This window comes from Sceloporus occidentalis, unplaced genomic scaffold, assembly GCF_023333645.1.
Source record: "Sceloporus occidentalis isolate IW3139 unplaced genomic scaffold, rSceOcc1.0.p SCAF_1, whole genome shotgun sequence".
Lineage (NCBI taxonomy): Eukaryota > Metazoa > Chordata > Lepidosauria > Squamata > Phrynosomatidae > Sceloporus > Sceloporus occidentalis.
In genome coordinates, this window is record NW_028316981.1 from 254,215,216 (window position 1) to 254,242,750 (window position 27,535).

Consider the following 27,535-nt stretch of genomic DNA (forward strand, 5'->3'; position numbering starts at 1 on the left):
ATCCTGGAGTTTGTAGTTTTTGAGATGCCAGCATTCTTTGGCAGAAAAGGATAAAGATCTTATAAAACTACAAATCCAAAATTCCATGGAATCACAGCACTTAAAGTTGTGTCAAACTGCATTATTTCTACAGTGCAGATGCACCCCTTGTCTGATTTAAGAAGTGAAGTGGAGTTGGGCCTGGTTAATACTTGGATGAAGGACACCAGGGAATATGAGGAATCTTCAGATAGGGCTAGAAAAGCATTTCTTCTGAACTCTTCAAGAGCTACTGCCGGTCAGAATTGACAGTACTGGGCAAGATGGACTCAGTTTAAGGCAGATTCCTGTGTTTCTCCACCAATGAAAGCTGGATCCATCCTCTTATCTCTTGACAACAGTCATGTTTATTTGGGTAATGGATTGGTTTAGGCAATTTTACTCTTCTTTATCCCAACTTTTACTGTGCCTTTTTGATACTACTTGACAATGCAGGAGTTGTTTGCATGCTGTGTATGGCAACCTGTAAGGCAGAGGAGTTAGGGATAGATTATTTTCCCCTTCTTTTATTTTTTCCTTCAGCCAGACTTTTATAGTAGGTGCCTCTAGTTGGAAAATATCTCCTTGTTTGTAAGGCATCTTGCAGCAAACAATCTATTGGCTTAAATATTGTAAGATTAGTATATCATCTAAAGAAATAGCTGGGTTGTGTACATGCCTCCCCTGCTAAGCTGAATATTTCTAACTGATTTTATTGAGACCTAGAAATATTGTGCCATAACTGAATTGACCAAGAATGATGGACCTTGCTTTTCTCTCTTCCCTAAACCAGGTGTAGCTATGATGGAGTAGAAGACAAGAGAATTATGGGCATGCAGTTGGACAAACGAAGCAGTTCCCTTTATGTAGCATTTTCAAACTGTTTAATAAGGGTTCCCCTGGGAAGGTGTGATCGCCATGGCAAGTGCAAAAAGTAGGTATACCTTGGCATTTCTTTTTCTCAATCTTAATTCAGTTCTCAACACTAACATCTTGTTAGAGACATACACAAGTATGAATCCAATTGTACATCTGTAAATCTCTCTCTTTTTTTGGTTGTTCTGGAGGATGGTAACCCTCCCTCCACAACAGCTAAAGCCCACTCCCCAAGACTCATCTCTGGAGGCCCCCAGTGCATCTTAATGGATGATGTCATTGGCCTGCATCTGGCTTTGGGGACATAACCAGATGGTCTTCTGATCTCCCTGCTCTCCAACAGCCAATGAATGCCTGTAGGAAGCGACAGCAGCTAAACAGAGAGTCTGGGTGGGGTGGGGAATTGAGAGGACAAATGTGGCGTTGTTCCACTTGAAGAACTTTTATGCTACTTTGTGCAGTAGAGGAACTCAGCCTAATACTGACACACTAGTACTGACACTGAAATACTGAATGCAAGCAATTCTGGAATAATCTATACATCTCTTTTCTAATAAGGGCCTGCATAGCTTCTAGGGACCCATATTGTGGATGGATGAAGGAAAGTGGGACATGCATGCAGCTATTAGCTGGAACAACGTAAGTCATAATTACCTCTGCCTATCAGTTTTAATAACAGTGTTGTCAGTATGCTTTTGGACACAGCTTGGCACTTTAGTGAAAACTAACAGGCAATAATAGAAAAGTAATAAATGCCTGCTTCATTTCAATTCTCTCTGCTTCCATAGCACAGTTAATGCAAATTTCATTTTGTTTAGGCTGTATGTATGTGTAACATGGCCTGCCCCCAAAAGCAATGGCGTTGTTTTAGTTGTCCCCATCTGTATTTAACATTTAGGATATCTTTTAGGATATTTAGAAATTGATCCAGCAGAATTTTTTTACTGGCTGAGAAATGAAGGGCAAGTGACCTTTTCCAGTTCTCTGAACTGCCCTGGGTCCCATGAAACACTGAGTACTCTCTGAAACATAGCGGGAGGTGGTGCTGCTTCACAAGAAATCTGTGAAAAGCATCCCCATCTTTCAACCAATGGGAAAATTCTCAGCAGAACTATACTCGGACAGTGTCTGTATGGAATACTCTGGGAGCAGCCCAAAGTATTGTGGTACCAAAGCTGCCCTGAAGTCCTCCTATTACCTGGGCACTCCAGATTGAAGGAGAGCAACTGTTTGCATGTAAATCTTGCTGTGACACCCACCGCTGTTGCCAGCAGCACATGTTGCTCCCTCTGAGGTTGAAAATTAGGTGGCCAACATTGATCACATAGCCAAATGCCTTATTCTGACCTCTGAGCGATTGACTCATGCCAGTGTCAGTGGGACACATAGTAAACAGCCACCCAGTTTCACTCCAGAGGGCTCCAGATTTTCTGGGAAGTTCCAAAGCAAAGGGTAAATTTTAAATTCAGTTTAAGGATGGTATACTATGGGTTTGGTGCTGAAGTAGCCATACATTTTCAGGACAATAAACACCAGAACTTGGGATTGGGCCTCTGCGTCATCTGTCCTGATCCCCATGAGGATGAAGGGAAGATATATTATTTGGCCCTTACTGACAGACAGAGCCCTTGTAGACATTCATTTCAAAAGATTGATCTCACACACATACACACACACACACACACACACACACACACATACACACTAGAGAGAGAGAGAGAGAGAGACAGACAGACAGACAGACAGACAGACAGACAGACAGACAGACACAGATACACACAAAGGACCAACAGGAAAGGGTAAAGTAAGAGGGCCCTCTTATACTTGCATTGTGCAAATATTAACTGGTTTTGCCTGTTTCTTTCTTTCTCTTCTAGCCTCTATGACCTGTATGTGATGGGGCTTGTAAGTGCATAAATTCACATAATACTGTCTCTTTCTGTGTTTAGACTAGCATTTGAGCAGGACATAGAACATGGCAATACTGAAGGCCTGGGTGACTGCCAAAGTAAGTGAAAGTATTTTTACTGTTTTGTTTTATCTTACGTTAGAGAATTTCTGTACTTGCTTGAATGCTGCCAGTTCAAAAATCAGCAATGGTAGAGGGATAAGATCTTAATAACAGTGGAAACAGTACCTAAAGGATACCTAAAAGAAGGAAAAGAAGAAATAGCAAGGGTAGCATTCAAGGAAATGTGGTCCTAAAAATTCCTCTTGTTTCAATGTCAATTATATTGGAAATAAAACCCAATTTTGAAGGTCATTTAATTATAGATCTTACCAGAATTGTGTGTCAGAACCAAGTTAATAGAGGTGAGTACTTCTGAACTCAGAAATAGGAAGTAGGGTTGTGCTGCGATGGGGTTGGGGGAGTTCACTTCTTCTACATGAAATGCTTGGTCCTCTTTTGGTGATTTTTCCCCCTCCTGTAAGGAGTGAAAATGTTTTCATAGTAGAAACATCAGTCACTGTCACACAGAATGAGTTCTTTGAAACCCTGATCAGTTGCTACATCAACACCGGGGGGGGGGGGGGGGGGAGATGTTGGTTGGTTTGAAAATTGCCATTTTTCCTGTCATGAGGCATACTCAGGCACCTGATAGGGCCCAAGAAGCCTGGGAGATCCTGACATCTCTCCTGGACTCTATATTTGAAGATGGTGGGGGAATGTTCTGGCACCAGTCATCTGTTAATAAAATAAAATATAAATAGATATAGTTCACCATCATAGATTTATCCCAAATATCCTAGAAGTTTAATAGTTCTGAAACATTAGGGGTGTTGGAGAAAATGTCTGCTGCTCCATTATTATTTTTTATCCTTTTTTTTTAAAAAAAATTATTTTTAAAAAATTTAACAAACATATACCACCAAAACCACAATAACACTTATACATCACATCTCTCCCCATATAAAATATCTTTGATTTATAGAAATGCAAATCCCACATGTTGGAAGTGCCTAAAAACAAACGGAACATATTATCATATGTGGTGGTCCTGTGAGATCGCAAAGAATTACTGGTTGGGTATTTATAAAATAATTACTAAAGAGATGAATATTCAAATCCCTTTTACTCCTGAGATATGCCTTTTAGGTATGCTTGACGATATTGTACAGAAAAAAATTAGAAAACTGTTATTTTATTTATTTACATGTGCAAGAATTGTGTACGCGAGATTCTGGAAACAAAATCAGGCCCCCTCTATGGAGAAATGGTTAATGAAATCTTTTGAGTCGGCAGAATTGGATAGAATGTCTTCCTGGGCGAAAGGAAAAAGTGAAGACCAAATTAAAGAAGAATGGCAACCACTTTATACTTATATTAAGGAAAAATGGGGAAATATTATGTTAATTTGAAACATGTATAATTCATAATCTATATTAGGGGATTAGAATAGCTTCTGGGTTATCTAGCAGCTTCTGTCTAATCATATAAAGACCTTATTATAAGTTATATCCTGACTGTGATAGTTAAGAGAACAAAGTAACTTTAGAATAAGGTTAAACAAAAAGGTACAGAAGAATTTAAAAAACGAAAACTGATATAAAGGTAACAAGTACTAACATGTAAGGACGGATGGGGGAAATTACATAAAAGAATAGTTTACTTAAATAGAAGGATAACAAAACTAATTTTGTGTTCCCTAAAGAGACTAGGGTGAAAGTTGATAAATTTCCTTTTATGTCTTCTCTCTTATTTTCTCTTAATAATAAACTAGTAGGGATCACTTTTGTATACAATGACCGAAGGACTAGTTGTTAAGAAAGAAACAAACTCAAGACATAACACAAGAAAATTCTCTGAATGTAGAGTAATTTGAGCAATGGGAAGTGCGTTCCATGTTCTATTTTGTTATTTTAGTTATGTAATAGGATATCTAGGTGTCGGCGAGGTCAATGTTAGATTATGTATTATTTTTTTATCCTGAAAGCAAAAAATGGCCACCACAAATAAACTATGACAGCCCTTGTGGTTTTGCAGCAACTACCATCCTGCACACACAATGTTCTACACAATTAGGGGACATATACAAGGTAGCATCTGACAGTGGAAGCCAGGAATGCCAAAACAAGAATATTTTCAATATTTTTTCAATGCTAACATTGAAATTAAATTGAAATTAAATGTTTTACATCAAAAATGTTTTAAGAGCTGGAAGAGCCCCGCTAATAGTATCTTGCATTGTGCCATTTATCAAATGAAAAAGTTCCCTAAAATTGTGGTAGATTGAAACTGTAAACTGGCACAAAAACTATACTTTAGAAGGAAGTTTTGAGAGATACACTCATCCCTCCACATTTGCAGCTTTGACTTTTTCAGATTTGATTATTCATGGATTTTATTTATATGTTATCTCTAGGAATATTTAGGTCCTCCAGCACAACTCTGTGGTCAACTTTAAGCAAAGGTCTCAATGAAGGACCTAGAGATTCCTAGAGAGAACACTCTACTAGGCATTTGTAGCTCCTCCAGCACAACTCTATGGTCAATGTCTGGGAGATGTTGACCACAAAGTTGTACTGGAGGACCTGGAGATTCCTGAAGAGGTGTTCTCTCAGATAAAAACATAGTGCTTTTGTTATTTGCAGTTTTTCCATATTCGCAGGTGTCCTGTGCCCCTAAGCCCAGCAAATGTGGAGGGATGAGTATATTTTGAGTCTCTTTATAATTATCTTTATCCTCATTTTGAGGATGCAACCAACACGTATTCACAATCAGATTACAGCTACAAAGTTTTATTAAAAATGTACATTTGTTCAATATTGTGTTAAATAAAAACATGATTTCTTCAGTGAAGTAGGTTTAGATTTTGTCATGGTCTACATATCCATTCAGAGGAGTTCACTTGTTGTAATGTGGGTAAACCAAGATTTGTCTCTAACACAGTAGATAAAGGGGGGAATGTAATAGGGACAAGAAGGAGCCTCTTAAACTTTAACTGACTGGCTAAAACATTGTGTGGGTGGTGGAGCTGTGGTCATTTCATCCATGAGAAAAAGCCCAAAATTCAGGGGATGGGCAAGTATTAGTTGTGTGTACAGACTGAGTCTCCCTTATTCGAAATGACTGGGATGAGAAGTGTTTTGGATTTCAGATTTTTGGGGATTTTGGAATACCTGTATTTGCATATATACACATGAGATATCTTGGCAACGGGGCCCAAATCAAACATAAAATTCATTTATGTTTCATGGACATCTTATACACATAGCCTGAAAGTAATTTAATATAATATTTTAAATAATTTTGTGCATGGAGCAAAGTTTGTGTACACTGAACCATCTGAAAATAATGATGTCACTGTCTCAGCCACCAATGAAAAAAGTGGGTTTTGAAATATTTCATATTTCAGAATTCCAGATAAGGGACCCTCAACCTGTATTTGTATGAAATAACTTACTGATTCCTCTCCTCTGAGACCATATTAATTTTTAAAATAACATATGTAGAATATCAAAGGAAGTTAAGGCATACATCTTTGAATAGCTATTTTTCACTATCCCTGTCCCGAAATCATTTGATCTTGAGAAGACTGAAAATGACTTTTTAGAATATAAAATTAAACAACTTGTTGTTATTAAACAAAAATAATCTGTATGACTGCAAATGTGTAAATTGATCATATAAATACTACCAGATTAATGACATTTATAAACTAAAAGAGAAATTGCTAAGGGGGGAGACTCATTATTTCATTCTTTGCCTCTTTCCTGCTCCAAATTTCCCTCTGCAGGAGTCAAAATGTGTGTTTTCCCCTTATTCTGATATCTTTAGCCTTCAGAGTCTCTGGCCCCTCAAGAAACCATGAAAGGATCAGCAGCATTCTCATTGAGTAAGAAGAAATCAAGATAATGTAAAGCTATCAGAACAGAATCTACCCCTAGAGATAAAAAACACACACATGGCCAATTATTTAATGTTTAGAACTCATGAACTACATTGAAGAAGTAACCTTCTCTAACTCTTAAAACCAGCCTCTATGTGTTAATCTCAGGAGAAACATTTAGAAGCTCATATGCCAGAAGTCTTTTAAATTACTGCCTCTGTGCCAAGGCTTTACACAAAGCGGCCATATCATAATTCCTTTAGCAGCGGTTAAGGATAATTCAAGGTGCATCTTCAACTCACCTTAAATATCCTTATCCTCATAACTTTAATTGCCTTTAATTGGTTAAAGGAGAAGGAGAAAGAAAAGGAGAAGACGAGATTTAACTGAGGAGGAAAAAAGAATGTGGTGATACCTTTTAAACAATCCAGCTCCATCGCAAGGTGTATCCACACTGCAGAAATAAAGCAGTTTGACACCACTTTAACTGACATAACTCTGTCCTACCAAATCCTGAGATTTGTAGTTTGGTGAGGCAACAGAGCTCTCTGACAGACCAGGCTGAATACCTCTCCATACTACAAATCCCAAGATTCCACAGGAAGGAGCCATGACAGTTAAAGTGGTATTAGACTGCTTTATTTCTGAAGTGTGGAAGAGCTTCAAGAGACAAGTACTTAAAGGTCAATTCTACTGAATTTGGGAGAACTTACTTAGGGGTTTATATCTCTGTCTTGAATACTAAACATATTAATCTAAAGATAAATTTCACTTATAATAATGAGTTCAGGGGTGCTAAATTATTTATTTATTTACTTATTTATTTAGAGAGAGTGTGTGTATGTGTTATATATATGGGGGATGATTATCACTCCTGGCTTTTAAACAAGATTGTAGCCAAGTATTTATGGGGAAAGAAGTGATAAGTAAAAAAGAAAGAAAGAAAGAAAGTATTTATACTCCACTCTTTAGCCACAAAGACTCTCAGAGCAGCTTACAAATGGTTAATTAGACAGTTCCCTGCCCTCAGGCTTACAATCTAAAAAGACATGACAGAACATAATGTCAACATAATGTCAATGTCAATGTCAACATAAAATAGACACCCTTAGTTGGTCTATTGAGTAGGTCTGCTGAGGCTCATGAGATTACTTTAGAAGTGCCTTGAGTTGCCACAGTCTACCTTTCTGATTTGAAAATAGTATCATTTTTTGGGTGTACTTAAAATGTGTTTTTATTGGCCTAATAATGAGGAAGGTTTCACATGTTTATGTGCACTATATAGATTGTAGTGCATACTGCATAGATTAAAACTGTGTACACCAAGCTTGGTACCAAGCAGCCATCTTGTTGTATGCATTTCTTACCATTGATAGCAGTGCATAAAATAAAAGCACAGAAGCTTAGCAAGTAACATATATTAATTCACATGAAATACTATTTTGGGTTCCCCCATAAGTAGCATGGTGCTCATATTATGTATTCATTAACTTCTGAAGTATGTTTTCCAGTTGAGTGACCTTATTTCTCTTCACTATCATCTTGTTCAAATAAATAAATAAATGTTAAACCCTTTCATGAATCTTTCCCTCTAAACATGTTTCTGTGCACTGGTATGATTATGTCCTGTAACTGAACAACTAGGCCATACTGTGAGTTTGCTTCTGCTGATCTGTCCACCAACAAAATATTTTTCTCCCAGTTTATGATGGCACCTTAATAATTTCCCTGGCATTCACTGTTTTTCCCCACTGGATTTAGAAACCATGACATCTTTCATTGCATTACTCACTCTCATTGGCACCTATGTTTAAACAGAGGATACTGTTCTCCAGATGAATGTTTTGTTATGAATTCCACCAAAACTGAATGAGAGCATTTAAATGGGCATTGCAATATAACAGTTTAAATATATAAGAAGTAATGATCTCAGAGATTAATCTTTCTCCACAACATTATAGGATCCCACTTTGTTATGCTGAGTCAAATGAGTTAGTTTATGGTAGCTGTTAAACTAATTGACTTTTTTGTAAAACCAGCATACAGAGCAGAGTAGGGACTCTGCTGTTGGTGCAGGTGAATTCCAAAAAATTCCAAGGCCAGTCGAGCCCATACCTGCAGAGTAGAAAAATGGAAGAAGTAGGGTTTTGTCCAGCTTTCTTCTGGTCCAAAGCCTCTCCCACTTTGGCCATCATACCACACTTCTTTGCCACAATTGCTACCAGAGTTCCAGGGTTCCAACTTTGTCTCAGTGTGGAGTAAATATCCACCCATGGAGTTATACTACCCTTGCATTGCACAACCCGATAAGGAATACCAACCAGAGGTGCAGCTATCGGGGTGGGGGTGGGGGTGAGTGTGTTGCTCCCCCAATAAGATTTCTCCCCCCCCCCCCCATGATATGAAGTTTCTTCCAGTCTCCAAATGTCTAGCATTACAGTAACTTAAAATATCAGTTGACCATTTAGAAATACATTTCAGGCATCCAAAGGAAGGGGACAGGTAAAGTTATCAAGGGAATGCTAACACTGCAAACAGAAGAGTTCTGCCTGTGAACCATTTTCAAAGTCTCCTTCTCTGGAATGCTAGAAATTTGGGGCACGAAGGAAAATTTCATTGGGAGGCAAAATTCTTATTTTAGGGGGGCAAAGCCCTAATTACCCTTCCCCCATTGCTACCCTTCTGATACCAAAGTAGCACAACACATGTATAGTGGTTGTCATTGCACATTGTCAACCATCCTGTTACACCACCTCAAGCACAATGCTTATTTGTAGTCTGTTTTCTCTGTGCACAATAGTTTCATATGTGGAACCTCACTTCCACAGGCATTATACAACTTAACCAGTGTTATGTCACTAGCGGGATGCCAAGCCTGATGCTGGTGAAGCAGGTGCTTCAGAGCTTTCTATAAGGGCTGGGAGTGGGATCTTTCACTCTATGGAGATCATGCTCAGGGACCATAATATTGCAGGCTTTCAATCTAAAAGAAATGCTAAAATTGTCTTATACACTGAGATTCATTCCTATGCATAGAGCTAGTTATAAGTAGTACGCACAAGACTCATTTCTTTAGAAGGCCCAAGTAGCCCACCAGACTTTACCGTGGCACCTTATATAAACCTGCCTTTACCTTTGTTAGCATTCCCTTTGTTCTTTTAATAGATTATTCATGTGGTTTGTCCATTGCTTGTTGCCTTTTCTCTTAAACTAAATTTACTCATGCAAAGAGAACCTTATTGTCATTGTATCCCATTGTTTATGACTAAAGCCTCTGTTTATAAACACACTCAGCTCAAATGCCCATTTTAGCAATCAGCCACTGTAGAGGGTTGGAGAACCCTCCAGAGTGGTGTGTAGTGCAGCATAGAAAGGGGAAGTAACCAGGCTCGGTGCACACTGTCCTTTAGAATCAAGAGTAGCATGCTTCTCTTTGCAAAACATCAAGCTTTAATTTAAGGCAAGATGCCAACAATAAATATTATAAAACTATATGAGATAATCAGCTCAAATTAGTAGACATTGCCACAATCTGAAAGAAAAGTAGAAAATATGTATACTGGGCTTCGTGGTTAGAGAACTCAGAGTGATATTAGAAATAATTCTTTCCCCTCCCCCTTCCTCCCCTCTCTCTTTTTTTTCAGATTCGTTCGTAGCACTGAATGGTAAGGAACATCCCTAGTTACACTGTTTTAATACCTGTCTGTGCTGATCAATTTTGGAGGATTCATATGTTTTACAATCTTGACAAATATTTCCATGTTTTTTATTGTTTTAATATTGTGCCCTAATTTATTTTTTCATAGACATTTCAACTACTTCATCAGATCATGAAATGTCTTATACAGCAGTATATGGTCAGTTTTGGATTTTTTTAAAAAAAAATCTTCCCCAGATTCCTTTGTTAGTTTCAGACCTAAAGTAGATAGTTCCATTGTCATTTTGGGGCCTAGTTCACTAAACTGATACAAGACTTCATCTTGTTCCTTGTAGCACCAATATTTCAGTCTTATCCTCCCCAAGGTTGTCCTTTAATTCATCTTAATGCAACATTAATGAAATAGCTGGTTTGCACTATATAACTTTTTAAAAGGCGGATATTAGGAGACAGGACATCATTATTTCCTGGAAAAAATTCTGATGTCTGGAAGCATACCTTGTGATTTAAAACAAAATTCAAGAAGAAACATGGTGGATTAGAATTTGTGCATGTAATCTAGTATGAAATGTGTCTCAGCAGGATACACAAATGTATTTATATTCTCCAACTCATGCCCCTCAGAGACTGATATCTAAAGAGATACTGGAGAATACCGCACAGTATTCTGAGAATGTTCTGGGAACCCGATGGGAACAGAACGCATTTAAGTATACCACATGTATGTGTTCCCATTGGGTTCCCAGAACGTTCCCAATGTGTTCCACATGTGTTCCAGGGAGGGGACGGATTAGATGTGTTCCCAGCGAGCTGTAACGTTCTCAGAACATTCCAAAAGAGGTCTGTGCAGTATTCTTATCCATTCCCAAAGCCGTTCCCTCATTCCTCTGTCTCCTGATTGGCTGAAAGAATGCCCTTCTCTTTAGTCCTCCAAAGTCCTAGAGCATGCAAAAATGTTTATTGCCAGATGATGCCCCAACGTTTTATAGGGGCTTGCCTTCCTTCCCTCCAAAGGGAATCTTCAGACTCCCTTCGGAGGGAAGACAAGCTCTGGCGGGGTCAGTGAGGCTGAGAAGCACTCTCCCGGCCTGAGTCCCTAGGCTTACTGAAATCCCCCACCTCCCTTCCCCATAGGAATCAATCCAAAAACAGAGTTTAAAAGGAGCAGAGGCGAGCCCAATGGGTCTGCAACTGGGAGAGATTTTAAACTCCGTTTTTGGATTGATTCCTATGGGGAAAGAGGAGAGAGAGAGAGAGATGGCAGGGCATCCCCATAGCCAAGCAACCTCTGCCTCCTCAGATGCAGACCCATAGGGCTCTCCTCTGCTCCTTTTAAACTCCGTTTTTGGATTGATTCCTATGGGGAAAGAGGAGAGAGAGAGAGAGATGGCAGGGCATCCCCATAGCCAAGCAACCTCTGCCTCCTCAGATGCAGACCCATAGGGCTCTCCTCTGCTCCTTTTAAACTCCATTTTTAGATTGATTTCTATGGGGAAGGGAGGTGGGGGATTTCAGTAAGCTGAAGGACTCAGGAGAGGCGAGCTTCAAGCCCCAAGCCTCCCTTTTTCCTGTTTCCTGGGAGCAGCGCCAACTTCCCCTCCCGAGCTGTCTAATGTTAGCAAAGTTATACGGAGTCAAAACAACCACAGAGTGGAGACGTCGTCAGTACACAGCCCACAAAATGGAATACGCATGTGCTACAGCAAAACGTTCTGGGAACATTCTCAAGAAAAAGGGACGCGCTGTGCGGTAAAATGCGTTCCCATCTCATTCCCATCACATTCCACTTTCCTCAGTGCGGTAATATCCATTCCCAGAACATTCCGTCTCGGAACGTTCTGAGAACGATATGCGATAATCTCCAAAGTCTCTGGTCCTAGAAGGAATATACTCATTATTAATAGTAGCCATTTAATATTCTCTACAAATGTAACCAGTCCCATTTTAAAGTTTTCCAAAATAGCAGCCATCACTATATCTTCCATATTATTGTTGATATGTTCTAGCATTTTAACAGCATCACATTAAAATCATAATACTATTAAACATTAAATTTACATATCTATGGCTGCTGCCACACTGGATAATTAATACAGTTTGATACTACTTTAACTATTATGGCTCCACTGTATGGAATCATGGGATTTGTAGTCTGTTGTGGCACAATAGTTCTCTGTCAAAGAAAGCTAAATATCACACAAAACTACAAATCCCAGAATTTCATATCATTGAGCCATAGCAGTTAAACCGGTGTCAATCTGCAATGATTTTGCAGGGCAGATGGAGCCTGAGTTTCTGTAAAATCTCCATAAAATCTAAAGAAGTTCCTGGAATTCTGTACCTCTCCATAACAGTGTCTCCCAGTGATAGCTCAGGAGCAGTGATTACGTTTTTAAAAGGCTTCAGCGGCCCCACACTTTTTAACACACTCTCTATGTATGCCTTTCAAAATCAGAAGTAGACTTCTGACTGCTTCTTCTTCTTCTTTTTTCTTTTTTGAGGAGATGTTTTTGGGCAACTTGCGCAGCCCCTAGAGAGTCCCGGGGCAGAAAGTTGCCTTCTAGAGCTCCTGAGTTACCTATCCCTGAACTCAATGTTACACTGGTAAAGATGATCCAAAGTACATATTGTGTTGACACCTTCATTAGAAGACAATCAAAAAGCATAAAAGTAATCATACTTACCTTTGAAGCCTAGGCAAACATGGAGTAAAGCATGGAGGGAAAGAAAAATAATGTTGTTAGAGTCTCACAAGTTTGCTCAGCTTATGCCAAGCCCTCTGTAGATCCTCTTTTCATAACATCTTGAGCATTTTTCTTCCCTCTGCGGTGTTTTATCATCTTTGCCTGATGAAGGAAGTGGGCTTCAAAAGCTAGCATAATGAATTTTGAGTCTTCTGGTTAGCTTAAGAGAGATATCATAAGCATACTTAGATTTTGGTTTTATAGTCAACATGGCTGTCCATTGAACTGGTAAACTTACTATACCAACCTCAGATTTGTCAAAATAACTGAAAGACAGAGTGAACACTAGTAGGAATAAAATGGCTGAGAATAGGGGATGCTTAAGTCTTTCTCCAGGTTGATGGTTTGCTCTAGGAAACATCCTTCAAGTAATCTTCCACTCAGCCATACCTTGAAATAGATTGGCCATGTCTCCACTTTACAGAAGACAGCCCTCTATTTATAGGCATCTTTGATTTGAAAACCTATATTGTTCATCTAGCCTAGAATTGTTGACTCTTGAATGGTAGAAGCTCTTGGTGTAAAATTAGGACACAATTTTGTCTCTCCTTTTTGTGATGCACCATTGACTACGCCTCTCTGAAACTGAAACCGAACCAAGCTGAGGAGAAAACCAACTTGGTGGACATTCACACTAGACAATTAGGATCGCTAGTGAGACGAGAATTGAGCACACAAATATGCAGCATATTCTGATGAAAACATGTTGTTTTCTTTCCCTCTTAAATGCTAGTTCTCCCCTTACTATGCAACAGGTGAAGAACAATGAAATAGAACTGAGCTTTCCAAATCCATACAAGTCTAAGAGCTTTATCAAACTAGGGGAGATCCCGTGGGAAAACGGGAGTTAAATGCGATTTAAAGTACATTCAGATTTAAACCAAACTTGTTAATTCGGTTAGTTTATCACACTAGGGACTGCCCAAGTGAAATAACTGAAGTTAATCCGAATGAAAAGCAGAGAAAAATGGCAGCTTTTTTACTTTCAGATTGAAAGTAAAAAGCTACCGGTTTTCCCTGCTTTGCGTTTGGATTAATTTCGCATTATTTCATGTTAACTGTGACGTTGTGGGATGAACTTTGTGCATTTCCGAGTTTTCTTTGGTTTAAATTTAGTTTAACTCCCATTGTCCTGCGGAATCTCACTAGTGTGATAAACCTCTCACTAGTGTGATACAGAGAATCAATTAACTTTCACACATCAGTTGTAACATAGCCAGTCCCAGTAGTACCAAAACATTTTTCCTAAACTTGTTTTCCATCTGTGGTTATACATTTACAAGTGACATTTGTTTGCCAGTATAATAATAACAACACAGGAAGAGCAGTGGGGAGATGTCTGATCTTTACTTTGCATGAGGTGCTTCATATAGAACCTCTGCTCTGTAAACAATGAAAGACAAGTTTTAAATATTATACCTCAAAATATCTTACAGCAATTGAAACATTGTCAGAACGGGGTTTGGAAAAAGGGAGGGCTCAGGACATGGGCTTCATTGTTCTTACAAACAGTAAGATCACTTATTTTTAAAACACTTTATTCTCAAGAGAAGATATAATAACTCCTTTAGTCAAGCAAATATGCTTTTAGCCAATACAAGGATCAGGTAGAATAGGCTTTGATGTAGGCTGTTCTACCCTATAACTAGCTTGACTAGTCCTAATTATGTTTAATTGAATGGAAACTGTCTAACTTAGATGAAGCTTTATTAGAAGTTTTCTGAGTCCTTTAGGAACACCAACAACATGATCATCCATTGTGTACCATCTGCAAGTTTCCCCCTCAAAGGTGCCTTTCTGCTCTAGTGAACTCATATAATTGCTCTCAAAAGGATTATATCTGGTACCTTGCAGGATATAGTAGATCCTCTCAACTACCATATTCATTGTTATTGAGACTGCTGTGTGCAGAATGAAGGCCAAAGTACCCAATGGATTGAATCTCACATTTGCTTCCTTGAGCAGCTTCATCATCTGAGTAGTTCTGCTCAGAATGGTCTCATCGGCAGAAAGTGATGGGGGGAAAAATTATTTTCACCAATTTCATTCCCCTGCAGCCTCCAGCTCCCTGGGATCTTCTGGAGAAGATTTTCAGGCATTGAGGTCTGCAAAGAGAGTTGACAAAAATTACCTACTGAAAAGTATCTGCAGCTAAAAAAGCCTTTCATGGGAGACAAATGCTAGATTTACAAAAGCATTTTTGAAGGAAGATATAATTGCCTCAATACATCAGAACTCTAGCACCTCTTCCTGAATGCTTTTCCTCACCTTTTTGCAAACTTTTTAAAGCTGTTCTTGGACTAATGTTCTTACGTTATAAAGAACAAGCTGAAAGCAAATTGTAACACCAGCAGTCTCCCAACTCCCTTTTTTGAAAACACTTTTCTTCAGTACTTATTTTTATATTGTATTTATTCATTTGGAAGCTGTGCACTTTTCTTCAGCATTGAGAACCACATAGTTTAGCTTTTTATTGTTGTTTGTTGTTTTCTAAAGGCTTCAATAAACAGGATAGCAACCCCTCACAGCAGTACTCTTCCCCAAGGAATACCTGAATGGATTGAATATTGGCTCATAGACTGCAGTATTATACAAAGTGGACAGTACTACTGCAGCATAAAAGCCAAAAAAGATCAAATGTCAAACAAAGCAGTTAATACATTTCACCCTTCATCATATTTACCAACTGAATCTTCAGCAACTAGGGGAATGGCCCATTTTAATTGCTGCTTTGTCCATTAAGTGTTAAAAAATACCACAGAAAATATATCGTTTTCCTGCCTTTTGCATCACACCAGTATTGCTAATATCTTGATATGGTCAATATGTAATATCTTTTCTCACATCATGAAGTCAAAATTCACAGCAATGACAATGCAGGAGCCAAACCACTTTTCCTCTTCTTCATGTCTTTGCTCAAAGTGCCACATAAAAATAAATTTATTTCCTTATTTTATAAATTTATTAGAATGCCATTCATTTCTTCATTTCATCTGTGTTATAACTCTGTAAAAGAAACAATTTTTACCAGCAAATGCAATTATGTAAACTAAAATGTAAATACTGTGGATTTCTTAGTGAGCCATAAATAGTTAACTGGCAGAGCAAAATAGCATAGTTAGTTCCCCAGTGCCAAGCCAATAAATATGCTCCTTATGAGCTCCACCATTATATGCACTTTTTTCCTTATTGCTTGCTTCTCCCCATCACTTGCTTATTCAGTCTCAGTTTTTTGGCATCTGCATTGGCAACTAAATCCCCTGTAATTGTTCCTAAAACAGGTGACAAAAGTGAAAAGCCTACATATCTGACCTTTCGTACACAATGGTTTCCCTTAGCCAGAATGACCATGCCAGCTACGTAAAGCACAGCTGTTCTGTCAAAAAATCAGATACATGCACAGAGATGGGAGGACAAAAGAGACTTTACCCATATTATTTTACTCATTTATGCATCAGTTTTACTGAACAAGGCCCCCATTTTGCCACTGCTGCCTCTTGTCTTCCTCTGTAGAATTGATTTAACTTTTCCAGTTCATTGTCTTACTAGGTTGCTCTAGTCATTTAACACAGTTGTGTATAGAGCACCATAATGTCTGCTTAACTCTCAGAAAAAATATAACTTTGTATTTCTAACAAAATTTTCAAGAGCATCATCATATAGCCCTCTAGTGGTATCCAGTTTCCTTTTTTTTACCTTATTACTATAACTCTGGAGTATTATAAATCAGTTTGTGCTAAATATGTGTTTGTATGTTGCCAACCTCTGAATCAGTCTCAGTTTAAAAACCTGAAATCTTGCATTTTTCAATTGCACTTGAAAAAAGCAATGCTTGAAAAATCTATATTGATGCTACCTCATGAAGATTGTAGTAAATATTTTAATACAGTAAATTTTAATTTGGGGGTGAGTATTCAGGTTAATTTCTTAGTAGCAATTAAACTGAAATATTTTTTTTTCAAAACTCAGCTGTACTATATAAATTGTGCATGCCTAATTTACATTGTTATTAATCATGATACTCAGTAAGGATAGGAATCAGATAGGATTCCTTACTGTGAAGATCATAATCATAATTTGTAATTTGTCCTTTTTCTTTTCATTCTGGTATGTCGAAGTCATATTTTGCACTGTGCAATTTTCACTAGTACAATATTTATTGTTGTTGTGTGCATTCAAATCATTTCTGACTTATGGAGACCCTAAGGCAAGCCTATCATGGGATTTTTGTGGCATGTTTCTTCAGAGGGGGTTTGTTATTGTCATCCTGAGGCTAAGAGAGTGTGACTAACCCATGGTCACAGTATACCTGCATCCAAAGGACAGTAGGGTGACAAGCCAGTGCCTAAGTATACCCTTTGTACATCTGAGGCCAATTCAGAGTGTTTCATGTGGCAGACCCCCCCCCCCCCCCCAGAAATGCACAATAGTACATTGATCTGTCTGAGCTTTAGGCAGTTCCTTATACACTATATAACAGTGTTCTTCACCTTTTCAGAGTTATAGACCCTTTAAAGAATCTGACGAGCATTATAGACCCTGCTCTCCAGAAAAAAACATATACATCAACCTGTAGATATAAAATTTTAAAGTTTATTACATTGAATAATTTATTGTTTTGTGCCTTCAAATCCCACAAAGCAGACCTAAGGGTTTTCTTGGTAAGATTTATTCAAAAGAGGGTTGCCTCTGCTGTCCTGTGAGGCTGAGGACTTCGCCCAGGTCACCTAGTGTTACATTGTTACATTACATTTATCAGATAGACAATTCCAGAATGGAAAAAACATACAGTTAACACTTTTAAAATACTAAATTTTGCCTTAACATTTTCCATAGCAGAAAAAATTCAAAGCAAGAAGCTCAAAGGAAATTATAGTAGAGATATCATTTTTGCACCCAGTTCATGGACACTCTAGGGTTAGGAACCCCTGCTGTATATGAACAGATATAGAAAATAAATAGTGCTTAGCCTTATGGTAACTCAGTCTTCCAAAGGTAAGTATTGCCAGAAGAGGTTGATTCACTGCAGAGGATGGACAGGTAGCATTCACAAGTCTAGATATGAAATGGAAATGATTCATACTAGCAAACTTTGTTGAGTTCCCACCCCTCCCTTCTGTTGAGACGAAGAAGAGTTTGTCTTGATTACATGTAGAAAATCATTTTTCAAGATGCAGCAGACTAACACATTAGTAACAGAGTGAATAGGCTGATTTTATTTTATTTTATTGCATTTGTATGAAACACTTCCTTGCCCTACTGCCATCTGGCACACATTAATTTCTTTACATAGCTATAGCTTTCCATTATCAGTGAGCTCTTCCACATAGTTGAAACATATGGTTCAGGAACACTTACTGCACTGAATGTGTCCCCTGGGCAAATATTTCCCCTAGATTACCGTATTAAGAAAAGGTTTTCCTTAACCATATGTACAGCTTATCCATAAAATGGCCCCTTGAACATAGCTAAACTAAAAGTATCAGTAATGGGAGGTGGGTGCAAAATGCATGTCAAATCCAGCTATAAAATTTTACTTTTGTTTGACAATGGTTTTATCCACTTTTAAAGCCTTTAGACCCAAGTACTCACTTTCTCATGTTGCAGATTGCCACTCTTATAAAGATGAACAAGTCTTTGTAAGGTATTGAAGTGAATAAATGGTTGGGGCAGCAAGTGAAGAGGAGGACACTTCCCAGTATTGTTCTAACTGCAGGACAGGGAAGCATGAAAAATTCATACCTTTCCAAGGCTTATCAGTATGTTAGGGATCATGGGAAAATATGTTTTTTAATTGCAACTTCTTGAATCTTCCATGCTGGCTGTAGGATTCTGGAAGCTGCAATCCAATATATATATATTGTTTCTAGAATCTGGTTGTGGCCTAAAAATGCCTAAGAAGACCATGAATTGTCTAAGAACAACCATGAAGACAGTTCTAAGACAGACAGTCGGACGGACAGACAGACAAACAGATAGATAGATCTCCGTTATAGAAGATACATGGTTTCACCTTATTCTGTCTTCCAAGGCAGAAAATGTAAGGCAGTTTTCAAATGCTTCTTGCTGTAGACATCCTAGTTTACTACCTAGTGCCAAGCAAATAAATTGTGGGTTTTCCCCTTTTCCCCTTCTTTCACTCATCACTTCCACTCTTCTATTTAAAGAATTATACTTTCTAAGGAATTATTTTAGAGCCCCAAATGTCAACTCCAGCATTTTCTTATTAATGGGCACTGGTGGAACTGCATTCACTGTCAGGATAAATAAAGAATAATACAGTGCCCTTGTCAGTGTAATTTTCCAGCCTGGGGTACAATCCCATAAATTAATCATGTTAATGATTAGCTGTTGCATCCAATGGCTCCAGCCACTGCAAAACACTATGAATCTGACCTGCTTTCGTGCAAACTAGTTACATGCAGGAGAAGGTAATATATCAGGGATGGAAAGAATTCCTAAGCTGCACTAAAACCTTCATATGAATGAAAAGAAACAGCATCTGCCATTCTGCATTGAATAATCTATGCACAGAGAAATCCTACTGATTCATCTTACCACCTACTTCTCCCTCCCACCTCACAAAGTTGCCTACTGAGTTTGTTTCTTTCTTCCCAATAGGTACTTAGCCAGTATACTGGACTTTTCTGACTCTATTATGCTCTTGACAGTGCTGCCACTTTCTTTCATTGTCCCGAACACTTATTGCAAATGGGATCTACTGCTCTGATTGAGCCATGAGACACGGAACAAAGGCACACATTCTCTCCATGTACAGTTTTGCAGCCTGGATATGCTGCAGGACCCATGTATGTTCCTGGAAGTCTCAGTAGCACTGATGTTCAGGGTCACTCTTTATTCATAACCTTCTGGGTTCCCTGCTTCAGCCTTTACTGAAAAATGAGGATCTTGCTATTTTGTGCATGCCTCTTTACATTGGTTGCTGCAGTGCATGTTGCATAGAAAGTCACTTTTGAAAACTTGCTGGAATAGGTACAAAATGTACACTGATTGTGTACCTAATCCCAGCACGCTTGAAGTTATTCTGGTTTCTGACTGTCCTCAAGCCAAAGTCATGTTAACAGTAACAGTGTGACCTAGAATAATGGAGTTGGAAGAGATCTCAAGGACCATCAAGTCCAACCCTCAGCCATGAAGGAATTCACAATCAAATCACTCCAACAGATGGCCATCCAGCCTCTGTTTAAAAACTTCCAAAGGAGACTCCACCACACTCCAAGGGAGTGTGTTTCACTATCAAATAGCTCTTACTGTCAGAAAGTTCTTCTTAATGTTGAGGTGGAATCTTTTTTCCTGTAGTTTGCATCCGTTGCTCTATGCCTTAAGTCTCTGGGGCAGCAAAAAACAAGCTTGCTCCATCCTCCATATGACATCCCTTCAAATATTTAAACAGCAATCATATCACCTTTTAACCTTCTCTTCTCCAGGCTAAACATACCCAGCTCTCTAAGTCACTCCTCATAGGGCATAGAATTCACTATGCCAGCCTGGACCTGCTGGATCTTCACCCATGTGAATCCCTGCCTGATATTTCCTGACATATTCTGGTGTGTCCTAATGCTATTAATATTGGGCAGCCTGTAAAAAAAGGGCAATGATTAGCACCTTGCACCAATAAGATTCTGCTAATATTTTTATTGTTGCTCTGTGCTGTGACCCAAAAGGAACATGTTGTAAGTGGTGGTGCAGTGGTTAAATGCTGGTACTGTCACAGGTTGTGAGTTTGATCCCAGAAGGCTCCAAGGTTGACTCAGCCTTCCATCCATTCATAAGTTGGTGAAATGAGTACCCAGCTTGTTAGGAGCAATTAGTTTACATTGTAAACTGCTTAGAGAGCGCTGAGTTAACTGATAAGCAGTACAGAAATGTATATGCTATTGATATTGCAAGTTATATTATCTGCACGAAAATGTTGGTGAAAGCTATAAGATTCTAGTTGTCTGCCATTATCATCTGCATTTTTTCTTATTTATTACTGTGATCAACAGGATGGTTCTTAGCTTTTCCCGAATATGATTCCATCACTGAAGTAATTAGGACATGTGCACCCCAGAATAATTATTTTGTAAGGCAGGAAGAAACAAGTTTCAGCTGAGAGATAACACTGCTTTTTTTTCAGGTACTCTGTCCCATCTTGCTATAAACAGGGTGTACAAATGACTTTAAAGAACATACATTCTTTCATTTGAGCTTGGATGTTGATGAATATTCTTCTTTCAGGACAGACATTTGGAAATGTTGCTTGTTACCAGATTGCTTGTTCTCACTTCATCTAACTATATTTATGATGCAAACAGGACACACCAGTTCCCTCTTCCCCAGTACCACTACTTCAGACTCTCCAGGCCAACAGGGCTATGATGCTAGGGGGCGCATGTTAGATTGGAAGGATCCAGTTGGTTCATCTGAGAACACAAATCCGTATGTGGCCGTCTCATCCCATAATCATCAAGACAAGAAGGGTAAGGCCTTGGATGTCATTCTTCCTGTAGTGGTGAGGGAGGGGGAGTGACTGCAGTGTAACTGCTTCCAGCTGGAGTGTGGTAATATGTAATAAAATTCTTACCCTATAATTAAAAGCCTATCATAAAAAGTAAAAGATTTTTAAAAAGTAGAAGCAAACAATTTGAAATTTGGTTCATGCAGCTTAGTGACTTAAGAAAACCAAGGAGAACAATACAAGTGTATGAATGTTGAGCATGTTTGAGGACAAGATTTGGAGACTTTGAGGCAAAATAGATGATGACAGAAGATGAGTCCTGGCTTTACATTATTTACCACTTTGCACTTCCACTGGACTGCACAGAAGTACTTTTGATGTTTAATTCATTAAAACTGCAAGATCAAGCCACTTAGAAGCATTATGGAAAGTCCCATTCACCAGGACATTCCTCTGCATAAGCCTTTTTGAAATTATTAACAGCTGGAGATGCTTCTATTCATTTCAGTAGGGATTGTACTGGAAGAGATCTTCCTAGGGAACTGTCCTTGAGGAAATTAAGCAAAAGAGTCCATATAGCTAAACTAGGACAATGTAGCACAGTTTCTGGTCGTTTTTTTTCTTTATTATCAAAAAGTAATAATATTTCAAACATTTTTTTGTTACTTAAACATTGATTTTTTTAAAAAAAATACAGCTTCACCACTATGGTCACATGACAAGCTTCTAAGGTCTTAGAGTTCTCCATTAAAAATTCTTTATATTGACAGTGAATGGAGTGCAATGGTTTAGAATGACAGACTGCAATTTCTGGACAGCCAGCTTGTAGTTCCCACTCAGACATAAAACTCAGTGGGTGACCTTGGGCCTGTCACTCTTTCTCAGCCTGACTTAACAGGTTTTTGGTGAGGATAAAATGGGGGAAAGTGCCATGCATACATAATGTCTTGTGCTCCTTACAGGAAAAAAGGGGTATAATAAATAATAAATATGCACACACTTTCTAGATTTCCTCTACATTTTTGACAGCAGAATTTCTGCTTATGTCAAATGTATTTTTCAATAATCTTTAGAGTCATGAAGGACCATTATTCCAATTTTAACTGCCTAAATTGAGAAGGTAAATCTTTGAAACTAAAGTGAAGAGGAACATGCTGTAATATATGTTAATTACTGCCAACTATAACCTTACTTAATGAAAGACAGGCTAATTTCATATGGCGCATAGTCATGACCATAAAAGCTCAAATCTTGAAAGTGACGTAGTCAAGCTCTTCTAATGCTTCTCAGCAAGAGAAAGCTTGATCTGTCTTGTCTACACTTTGCTACTGAGGGGACCCTTAATTTTAATGAGCATTCCATAGACTGTTCTGATAGAAGTGACTTAATCTTGCAAATTGAATGAATTAAATAACAGGATTCTTTCCTCTTTTCATCTGGGAAAAGAAACCATATGTCTTATGGTAGACTTTACAACACAATATATTACAACATTGCGGCCAAGCAGGTTCCATTCATTTCAGTCACTCAGAGAGAAACCCCATTTGGACCTCTTAGAAATGAATTGGGGCTGCACAGCAGCAAAGCTGCGAAAACAGCATCACAGTAGAGAAAAGGATCACTGGGACACTAGTTGAATTTAGTTGTTTATTTACATATTTAATCAGTTAATTAGTCAGTTTATATATGATTCAGCATATCTAAAACAGCGTCTCAACACAGAGGTGTGAGAGCTGTGTTAGTGAGCTGATTAATGAAAGAAAGGCTTTTTACTGGTGTTTATTTTAAACACTGAGGAAGTTTTTAAATTGATCAATGAAAGGATAGTCTGTTTACTTTTAAGACTGTTTTAATTGTGGTAAATTGCTGTCATGAATAATAAAAAAGAATAAATGTGGCCTGCCTAACTAATCACTTTGCCCTAAACCAAATGGTTACTCCCAACTAGAGTAAACCCACATGTGAATGTAATACGTCAACAGTTATGTAGGTTCTATTGAATCAATGGGCCTGTTGTAGTTGGGTCTAACAATTAGATACAGATCTTTGGTTTACTTAACTGAAAGCTATTACATGGTTCCTTTCAATATTTCAAGAAGCACATGTGGAGCTTTTATTGTAAAAGCTATATATGCCACTCTTCAATAAAGCTCCCATGGCAACTTACCAAAAACAAAATTATATAAAATAAATAAATGTATTATACCAAAATAAAATATATAATAGCATATTGACAACAATGGCTCACATCCTGCATAGCACTTATGGATTCATAACCTAGAGTTACAGCTGTGTAACTCCTCCTTGTTTAGATATGCTAAATATTAATGATTATGGCACCATTACCATGATTGTCACTACCCACCCATCCATCTACCATGAATCCAAGTTAAACTCCAAGTAACTCCAAGTAACAGAGGCCTGTGGCATGGGCAAGTGGGGTATTTCAGGGCCAGAACACAGCTCAGGGGCAAGAGGGGGCTGTCCTGAAACACCATACTCACCTGTGTTGCAGATCTCTGTCGTTCCTAGGGTTTAAGATGGGTTTTAACAATTAGTTTCTTAGGGCATTTGTAACTATGATTACATAGTCAATAATGTGATATAAAATTTAGGTCAGTGTCATTAACATATACTTAAAAGCCTTGGAGAATAATGGGCACGAAAAGGATAAACCCTGGTGTTTGGCATGTTCCTAATAGGTAATTCTACAAATGAAGTGCTAAGAGACGCTTAGTCTCCCTAGTCATCAGTTGCCTTACCTTCAAAAGAAGAGGTACCTAGGGAGAGCTAAAGACTGCCAATATGTAGCCAGAGCAGGTGTCCTGTGGGGCTTTAAAAGTCAGTAAACAGCATCATCTGATCCTAGAAGCTAAGCGGGGTCAGCCCTGGTTAGTACTTGGATGAGAGACCACCGACAAATACTAAGTGCTATATTTCAGACTGGTTTCAACTGGCAAAACCACCTCTGAGTATTCCTTGCCTAAGAAAACCCTGTGAAATTCATGGGGTCACCATAAGCTGACAGGCAACTTGAAAGCACACACACACACATATTCAGAGTTGCTTGAGGGTGCTTGTTCTTCATGGTTTTTAAAACTTCACTGATCTATTGCATGAGAGTTCTCTCCTTCCAAATTTCAAAAGCTCCAGTGAAACTACACATAAGTATTAAGCTGATGGGTCATGATTATTTTCAGTTGAATTCTCATAATGATGAAGTTACCAAGGATACTTTATTAGTCCTTGACTTGCTTGTTTAACTATCACAGATTCATTGGGGAATTATTGGAACTATTATGAAAGCTGGAAGCAGTCTGTACATATTAACAAACAATGGTGGCAGAGTTGATTGCATGGTTGTATATCATTATCACATATCTGTGTGCTGTCTCTCCTTCCCTTGCCCATGCCAAGCACAGATGGCATACTCACAAAAAAAGTCAATTGATATTGTAACTTTATTAAAGGGCAAAGGAAGGAGTTGTTATGCAAAAAGGGAAAAATTAAAAGATTGTTATGCTTAATCTTCCTTGTGTTCACTTTGGTTGTGGATTTATTTTCCTTCACAAAAATATATTTTTCTGCCTTATATTTTTGTTTTGCTTTGTTGGTGTTATTTTGTAGTTCTGTTTTTCTTGGGGAGGATGCTTTCCTCTCTTTTCCTTGCTTCTCCCCCTTTCCCCCCTACCCTCACCCTGCAATAGTGACTGGCTTCTAATTGTACTAATTCTTCAGCCACTTGCTGCTTTGTTTTCCAAGCCACTGATGCCTTGATGATGTCACATCCATATGTTCAGCTTTTAACTCAGTGCAAACATCTTGGGGGAATATCTTGAGACAAGCTGTAAGAAATGGGGAGGGGGATAATTAAATGGGTTGACTCATGGGAATGTGACATTTGTGCGCACCACAGCTTTAGTAGCTAAATATACTCCGGAATTGCTGTTCAGAGAAACCTCACATTTCTTGCCAAGATAAAAATGTGGACTGCAGTGCATAGCATAGAAGCTGTGAATTGCCTTCCTTCTTCTTGCCTTGCATTTTGATCATTGAAAATGTTTTTCCATTGATGAGAGGGGGGAAGAGGCAGGGGAAAAATATTCCATAGTAACCAACAATTTGTTAGTTTTGCTTGGCAATTTTTACAACTTTTTCTGTTGCTTGTCTTTCCGGAGTATGTTTCTTTCGCTTTGCTTTTGTTTCTTGCCGTCTTTGCATTTACTTTAATTCTGTGTGTTTCTCACCTTTATGAAAGTCAGTATCTCTCACATTGCCATTTAACCCTTCCTTCTGCTGCCATTGTATGTAGTCTCTCCCTCTGCCCTCTTCCCTGATAGAAAACCCTTTCTGTGGAATGTTCCAAGGCTGTACCATCTTCACTACAAAGTAGTACCACAGTACTGTGTTTAGATATCCTACTAACCAAAAGAGTATAAAGGAAGAAAATGGATTAATTGTCTATATCAATAACAGGGCTTTGCCCCTTTCATTATGTTCCCATCCCCTTCTCTTTTGCCTCTTTTCTTCTTTAGAAACAATAGATACATTACAGGGCTTAGACTCATTAGTCAAAAACTCTGCCAATTCCTCTGTTTTTACTCTTGGTCCTTAGATGTCTCAAACCACTCATGCTGTCCCTTTTTAGTCCAAGTGTTGAAAATGAAAGCCAGATGTCATTTCTACGTTGTTGGTATTGCTGAAGCTGTTGCTTTTGTCATTTAAAGTGGGGTCAAATTGTTTGTTCCATTTAATTATATAAGCTTGAGAGTTATTTTAGCACATTACATAGCATTTGACTTTGCTCTCAGAACTCATATAGAGGGAAATTGCCTCCAGTAAAAGTGTTCCTTACAGCCTTACTTATTTTAAAGCATGTTGGGTTTGAACCAGGCTCAAAGTTACTGACCAGAATCCTTTTAGGGACTTCATAAGTGAACTTGTGTCTGCATGAATTAAAATTGGGCAGTTCCATAACATCTATATCCAGTAAAAGACTGCTGTTACATTACTATGTGGAGAAGCCAGCAAAGTGATTAGGACCAGAGAGTCATAACAAGCTTTTTTTTTTTTTTAGCACTTCTGCTATGCCGTTAAGTATACATAAAGGTACGTGGCACACATAGTGATAGAAGATTCTGGCCACTTAGAGCAGGCCCATGGAAAATCAGTGGGACATAGATTTGTCACAACCGTTAGTCTCAAAAGTGCTACAAGATCTCTCTGTGTTTGAGAGTTGAGTCCCATTGATTTCATTGAGTCTACTGTAAGTCTAAATCTAACTTGATGCTGTTTAGATTTCAGTTATATATTTTAAAACATATATATTTCTGATAAAGTAGTACACACCAAATTAGTTCCCACATCTGATAATGCCAGCTCCTTTCTGCAGGTGGTAATTCATGTGGACATCTTTGACTAACCTTTTCCCCACAGTGTTTGTCTTAATATTTACAAAGCATGCATGAAATACCACTTTTCTTTCAACATTAATGAAGGGTTGAGCTGCATAATAATAAAATAATAATAATGCCTTGCTCATTTGTATCTAAGGGGGGAGGTTAGTGGGAGACATTATGACTTACTATCTAGTCTATGGGTATAATTAATGGTCTCATGATCAGCAATATTTTTTTTAAGAAAGGACCACAATCTGTTACATTCTCTAACTGAAATGGTCAAAATTGCTTCTTTATAGTGGCCCTCCAAATGAGAGGCCTAATGTTTGCAGTCATCTTGCTGTGTCAGTTGTACTGAGTATGTGGCAAAGCCATGCTAGCATTAGAAGCTACCAATCATATAAAACATTGTAGTGGAAGCCCACTCCATGAAAGCATTTTATGTGACTACCATTCTGCATCCACATAATGCCTGAATCAGCCCTGAATTCCTTGGTGGTCATTGATGATCCTTTTGACCAGACTACTTTTATCATTTAATCAATGTT

At 38.3% G+C, this 27,535-nt stretch overlaps 1 protein-coding gene and 1 long non-coding RNA gene across 7 annotated transcripts in view; one reads left to right on the forward strand and one right to left on the reverse strand.

Annotated features, from left to right (window-relative positions):
- SEMA6A (semaphorin 6A) overlaps positions 1 to 27,535 on the forward strand; it is a 228,145-nt gene that overhangs the window by 174,290 nt on the left and 26,320 nt on the right. For 3 of the 6 annotated variants that reach the window (XM_089491896.1, XM_089491926.1, XM_089491903.1), the window contains 6 exons: positions 812 to 952; positions 1,453 to 1,533; positions 2,844 to 2,902; positions 10,370 to 10,390; positions 10,532 to 10,582; positions 21,446 to 21,610. In XM_089491896.1, coding sequence (XP_089348022.1) covers positions 812 to 952; positions 1,453 to 1,533; positions 2,844 to 2,902; positions 10,370 to 10,390; positions 10,532 to 10,582; positions 21,446 to 21,610 — 518 coding nt within the window. The remainder of the gene's footprint in view (positions 1 to 811; positions 953 to 1,452; positions 1,534 to 2,843; positions 2,903 to 10,369; positions 10,391 to 10,531; positions 10,583 to 21,445; positions 21,611 to 27,535) is intronic. The other 3 variants (XM_089491911.1, XM_089491932.1, XM_089491920.1) reach the window with 3 other exon arrangements.
- LOC149323757 (uncharacterized) overlaps positions 14,699 to 27,535 on the reverse strand; it is a 48,398-nt gene continuing 35,561 nt past the window's right edge. Inside the window, exon 4 of the long non-coding RNA XR_016277418.1 lies at positions 14,699 to 15,232. This is a non-coding gene — a long non-coding RNA (uncharacterized LOC149323757). The remainder of the gene's footprint in view (positions 15,233 to 27,535) is intronic.